Source organism: Gastrolobium bilobum, unplaced genomic scaffold (genome assembly GCF_033153095.1).
Source record: "Gastrolobium bilobum isolate Gb01-03AN ecotype WA unplaced genomic scaffold, APGP_CSIRO_Gbil_v1 utg11508, whole genome shotgun sequence".
In the NCBI taxonomy this organism is placed as follows: domain Eukaryota; kingdom Viridiplantae; phylum Streptophyta; class Magnoliopsida; order Fabales; family Fabaceae; genus Gastrolobium; species Gastrolobium bilobum.
This window is the reverse complement of record NW_026898005.1, coordinates 227,300-233,667: the sequence shown is the minus strand read 5'-3', so window position 1 is coordinate 233,667 and position 6,368 is coordinate 227,300. Positions and strand designations below refer to the sequence as shown.

At 35.1% G+C, this 6,368-nt stretch overlaps 1 protein-coding gene across 2 annotated transcripts; it reads right to left on the bottom strand.

Moving 5' to 3' along the window:
* Positions 1–5,867, bottom strand: LOC133312129 (pectin acetylesterase 5-like). 2 transcript variants are annotated; one of them, XM_061513287.1, is made up of 12 exons: positions 5,616–5,867; positions 5,459–5,541; positions 5,239–5,368; positions 4,500–4,582; positions 4,253–4,342; positions 2,598–2,722; positions 2,203–2,263; positions 2,008–2,061; positions 1,816–1,893; positions 1,630–1,735; positions 1,212–1,357; positions 1–639 (listed from the first exon to the last, which is right to left on the bottom strand). In XM_061513287.1, exons 1-12 carry the CDS (start codon positions 5,821–5,823, stop codon positions 532–534), a joined length of 1,272 nt encoding a protein of 423 aa, XP_061369271.1. In that variant the 5' UTR covers positions 5,824–5,867; the 3' UTR covers positions 1–531. The 2 variants fall into 2 exon arrangements, with proteins under 2 accessions (XP_061369271.1, XP_061369270.1); XM_061513286.1 differs by having other exon boundaries at positions 4,509–4,582.
* Positions 5,868–6,368: the final 501 nt, after the last annotated feature.

Sequence of the window (6,368 nt, the reverse complement as noted above, 5' to 3'; positions counted from 1 at the left end):
GAGTAAAATCAATAAAAATTTACAAACTTCAGAAGATATTGATAAATAAATTATAAAACTGAGTTTTTACAACAATGAAGGAGATACCAAACTTGGTCAAGGAGAAACTTCATACTGCATGGCTGTGTCTATATACTGAAGGTAGGATCCATTTCATACAGGTGAATAAGATGAACAACCCAAAAGCATATTCTCTAACTCAATAATCATTGGAAATGGATCCTCTAATGTGCCAAAAAAACATGATACGGTCATGTGGGAAGATCACAACCATACAAAGGTAAATCAACGGTTATAATTTCGTAACTACCTATTTTATCATTTTTTTCTCTCCTCCTTTTTTTACTATTGATCCACCTTTGTATGGTTATGATTCACATTACCTGTTCATGTGAATTTTCACATTAGAGGATCCAGATCCATAATCATTAGAGGTAAAAATCATGCTCAGAACATAAATGGGAGGATATTCCTTCATGAACTTCAAGGAATGCAGATCCAAGATAAAACTGGCAACGAAAAATGGAGCCCTTAGCTGAAATCCATATTATGGCAAGTGGGATTGCATGGATAAGGGCAGTCAATACGCTTTACCACTTCTCGGTCAAAGAACCAATCAGCAACAGATTCAGCAATTGTCTGCTCCAGAGGCAACAACAGTAAAGGATAGCTAAAAGAACAGTTAGGTATGAAAACTAGAATATAAACCAGACCGGGACTGGAATTTGCTGAAGCTATGTTGTTGTTTTTTTCTAAAAGTTCAAGTCACAACAAATACTTGACTGTAAGGATTTCATAAAAGTTACAGAGTTCATAAATGGAAACATAATCACCCTGAAGTGCTTCATTTCTCAATTACACATCCTTTCTAATGCACCAATATTATGTTTTCTCAACTATATGAATCTCAAGTGTCAAAATATATATTACAAAATCACTTGTGGATAATTGTAAGGAATAGTAAATAAGTCAAAATTCACTGCAATTAACAATCATTAGTAAAACGCCACAATAATTCAAACCAATCACAAAAGACTATGCATATAAACAATCTTGGGACTGCAATTTCATAGAACTTAATTATTTTTAGATGACTATTATGACTTATGAGGCAAACACAACTAAGAAATTGGGTGAATGCCATTACTTGAATAGTAGTTATATGATCTCTGCAGCATATATGAGAACTAAGAAGCCAAAACTATGGTTACCTTATCGTTTATTTTAGGAGAATTGGGTGAATGCCATGTCTCTCCCATCCAAGTCTGGCAATGGATAAAGCATGAATTTATAAACATTCCAATCTCCTTTCGTTGCTCAAATTCATTTACAGCCTTCAGCAAAGAACTACGGAAACCTGACCATGATAATTTAGCAAGTTATTCATGCATCACTAGTTCTCAGGTCAGATCATCATTATTATCCTACGCCACAGTTTAATCCAACATCTGTGGTACTCTGAATCTAAACCCATTGAAGGTTTACAAAAGTTAAAAAAAAAATAAAAAAAAAATAAAAAAAATAAAAAAAATTTAAAAAGAAAGTTTTTCTGTTTGAAGGTTGATATCAATATGATCAGGACTGCAACAACATATCAGAAACTATGTGGTAGCTATGGTGTTTACTTACGGTGAAGTATATCAATCAGGTTAGCATCACAATTGTGAATGTTCAACCTGCAGCTTTTCCAGTGACCGCGTGGATCTGATCCTTCAGGTACCAAAATATTGTGTATCTAAATATAGTTTAATTTGCATCAGTGTCATAGAAAATAACATTTTATGACAATGAATCATGCCTACTGAGTGAGCTTACCTGCCAGAAATCATAAGCTGGGTGAACAAGGAACACTGGAGTTTTTATGTTTTTAATAATTTCTGATGGAAAGAAACACTGCATTACAGATCAACAGTTGGTTGTTCTTAGCTGAAACATATGAACCAAATTTTACAGTTACAAATTATACCAATTGGTGTGGCGAGGAGTTTTGAGAAACTAAAAACCTGCCTTATATGGTTCCATTTTAGCAATGCACTCTTTTTGCAAGCTTTTTGCAACACCCTGACAACAATATATGTCAGAATTAGATAATTTAGTGGGAAAACCATATTTTTTCTGTTTTAGGTTTACATAACAGATAAATATAATTAGCTAACTCAATAGACAATGTTATATATAAGGCATAAGCAAGCACAGTATTACCTGAAGCTGGACAACATCATGATAGAAAGATCTCATTGTGCTATTTCCGAGAATATCCTTCCTGAAATTTATGAAATAAAGATTACACTAATTTATTATACTTGGTAACATATAGCAAATATGGTGAACATGCAACATACAGGTAGAAAGCAGAAGTTAATGCACCAGATGAACGGATTTTCAAATCCCAATAGCTGTTAATGAAACACAAATCTTCTAGTTACAAATATTTTATTTTTTTTTGTAAACTAGTTACAAATTTTTTTCTCAAGAAATACCATGCTAGGATCACCCATCATGTAATAAAATAAAACTACTTTTGGAAACATTCAGTTTAAATATTACTAGAAAATATCATGATAGGAAAAGGCAATTGTATGTTGAGAGAAACTTACTCATCTAGGAAGAAGCCTGCATCAGCAAGACACTTGACAGTTGCCTCCTTTGGAAGCACTTGTCGGAAGTCATCACAATGTACAAGAGTTGCCAACCCTCCAGCAGAGCATCCTGAAAGCAGAGCCTGCAAAAGTAGCCTTATATATCATCACATCTTAACAGGTTTTGGGTCAAGGCTAACGCTTCATAATTCATAAACAGTTGATTGTGTCAAAAAATATTCTGTAGATTTAATTACATTTGACCATTTAGAATTCACCTCATGTCAAACAGAAGATAAAATAACCAAAGTTATCAAATGCAGATTGCGGCATGTCACGGCCAACCCCGAAAAAAGTTATAGCGCTGTAGCGGATTGCGGTTGTGGAAATAACGGAATAGATATATAACATAAATAATGACAACAAGAAACAATTTTTAAAGGCAGAGATAGCAGAAGTGATAGAAAGAGACGCAGATAGACTAAAAAACCCTTAAAAATTTTCTGTTATACATTTAAATTTAGGACAAAACTGAAATTTTGCCTTATGACAGCAATATGGTCGCTATTTGGCGGCAAATGCGATTGTAATGGCCGCTACTGCGTTACGGTGTGGCGCGGTTTCTTGCGGCAAGGCACCACAACGCCCATATGGTGCAGCTCGCGGCGCTATTGCAGCGCAATTAACTACTATGATAGTAACTAATAAAATGCATTAATTTCATTCACCTGAAATTGCACTTGTTCAAATTCATAAACTAAACCTTTCATATTACCATATGTGGGACTGCATGTAAGGATAATTAGCTAGTCAAATTGTAAATTGATTTAAGAGAATAAAAATATGGAAAATATTTTTGCTTATTCTTCAAGTCGATATCACAAGGATAATGATGCAATTCGGCCGAAGATGTATAAGAGAGATAAGGCTAGGCAAATATGTAACCAAACCCAACAAGGCCCAAATGAAACAGAGGAGCATTCCTCAGACACTGCCACGTAACCAGTAGGAATTCCCAAAGTACCCCGTAACAGAATGGTGTGCGAAGTGGCATGAAGTTGGTTATATTCAGTTTGGGGGGGGGGGGGGGGGGGGGGGGGGGGGGGGAGATGACGGAGAGTGGAGTCCTTGGGAGAGCGTGAGACCTCTACAATTGTCTCACAATTATCTTTTCTTTTACTGCTTAGTCTTTTCCTTTCGGTTGAACTTGTGTAATTTCCCTTTCGTATGGATTATATTTCTGAGTTGTAATATCCATAATGAATATTAAATCAATGAAGTATTCCGATCTAATTTTCCCTGTCATTTGTTGTTAATTTTGGGATTCTCTGGTTGGATTGTAACAGATAACCACTCTCTTATCTTAAGCAATAATTAAAGTAAAGAAAAGTTCTTCCATTTTAAACTGATATAAAGATTAATAACAAAATATGACTTTCGCAATTTCAAGTGCATCATTACCTAAGGATAAAAAAGTGCAGAACAAATGAAATATACACCAAATTGGCCCATTCTTTTAATGTTCAAAATGCAAGTGATAAAATTTAAGTAGGGGGCTGACAGTCAAATATTATTGAATCTATTTTAATAAACATAATAATTATTATTATTTACTAGTAAAAATCTCAGAAAACATAAAAAGAAAAGACATGATGAATTGTGGTGAGTATAACCTGTTTTGCTTTAGACATGCCAATTGATAAGAGTTCATCCATAATGGTTTCCCATATGATCTGCCCTCTGAAGAACAATCCACTTCCTTTCTGCAGTGTATAATAATTAAGAAAAGAAAAACTCATCAAAATAAACCTAAAAGTGAAAAGGAAGAATTTATTATCTTAATATGCAGGACAAAGAGCAACTAACAACCAGTACCAAATAATCAACAAACTCCTATACTCAAAGTTGCAAAGGTAAAACCAAGCTTACCTCACTTTCTGGGTGACCAGCAAAAGATGCACCGTCACAATACCGTATCTTCACCTTGTTCCAGTTAAAGAAATCTGAATAAGTTTGACACATCCAGCTAAGTAACATCACTTATTCAACATACATATGTATACATATACTTTCATGCAGCACAAACCATGCCACTGCCAGATACGTAACTAAGGGTGAGCTCGAAACATATCTGGTCAGGTTTGAGTGAAAATCTTACCAGACCAATCGATATTACAAGAGTGGTAATCTAATATCACAATGTCATAACAAGAATACAGGTAAAAATATAATGACACGGTTTAGAACAGGGATTTAGCTCTGATCCTATGCCACTGTAAAAATTTTCACATCATTCCATTATAATGACATGGCATCACATTATTGGATGATATTATACAAATAAGATATTCAAAGATTTCTCTATCAGTACATGGATTAATTAATCGAATAATCTGATCGAGTCAGGCAAGACCAAAGGACTCGGCAAAGCTCTCACTACCAAATTTTTAACACAATTGCATATCCAAGACTCAAACTCGAGATCACTAGTTAAACATCGTGCTTGGTGGTTTAAAAATATTTTATATGGGTTCATCAAACTTAAACTCTTAAATAAAAATATTGCAAATTCCTACATTATAGACCAAGATATTGTTAACAAGGGTGGTAATATAAGTGTAACTACAACAATAATATAAGCATGTTGTAGATAACATACCGGGATTTTGAGAAGGGTCAGAGCTTAATATTCCTGAAAAAGGAACTGGTGTCTGCATATACTTTGATGACCCCAAAGCTGACATTTTTCGCTGAGAACACGAAGATATTGAATTGCACCACCCTCCTCCCTGGACCCACATTTTTAAATCATATCAATATTATTTAAACAAACCCAATTTCAACCCAAAATTAAAAAAAAAAAAAAAAAAATAGAATACCTCGACGTGAAGCAACCAATTGCGAGATCCGGATCCGAACCCCTTTTGAAAATGGTAGCCGGGGGAGCTCCCATCCAAGCAAACTGCACAGAAAAAATTGGAATGGCGTCACAAAGTGACAAACTTGCACGCGTTTTGAGCGATGGGTATTACGTACGCGCTCCTCTTTGGTTGGCGTTACGGAGAAGGGTTAAGGGAACGAGATGGGTATCGGAACGGGGTTGCAATTGGGAGATGAGAGCGAAAGAGAAGAGGATGATGAAGGCGAATGCGGCGATTGTGTAGTCCTTTGTGGTCCATTTTCTGAAGAAGGAGAGGAGAGTGCGAAGACGAGGATTCGTTACGGAGGAGGAAGACGATGGCATCGCGTGATGGGAAATGGTCCAAGTGAAACCGAGTTTGAGCAAGAGTCAACGCACAGGAACACAATATCTTTGTAAGAAAAATAATTATCTATGTTAGGTGAGAATGTGGGATAATTATCTAAGGGAGTGGATCCTCTCACCTAATTATCTCATGAGCTAATTAATTAACATGATCATGTCATATGGGTGAGTTAATTATCTCATGTATTAATTATTTCATGCATTCATATAAGGGAGGAGCGATAAAAATATAAGGATAAGAAGTTAGACGACCATGTTAAATTACACATGAGAGGATCCATTTCTATTATCTCATGTAACAGAGACAAAACAGTGGAGTTCACTATTTTTTATTTCTTATTTTTGAAAAAGTAGTGGACCTCACTATTTTGTCTCTGTTGCATGAGATATAAATTCCATTTTGTAATGCTCTAATAAATTATAAGGGATATGTTTTTCTCATGTTGCATGAGACAAATTATCTCATGCAACACACAAAAAATAAGTAGGATCCACTTTTTTCCTTTCTCTCTTCTTCTTCTTAG

Coding starts and splice junctions, on each gene's coding strand:
- LOC133312129 (XM_061513287.1), bottom strand. CDS start 5,823: ATGCCATCGTCTTCCTCCTCCGTAACGAATCCTCGTCTTCGCACTCTC. Junction 2,723..4,252: donor GCATGTCTAAAGCAAAACAG/GTTATACTCACC, acceptor CTACTTTTGCAG/GCTCTGCTTTCAGGATGCTC. Junction 1,736..1,815: donor CAGCTTATGATTTCTGGCAG/GTAAGCTCACTC, acceptor AACTATATTTAG/ATACACAATATTTTGGTACC.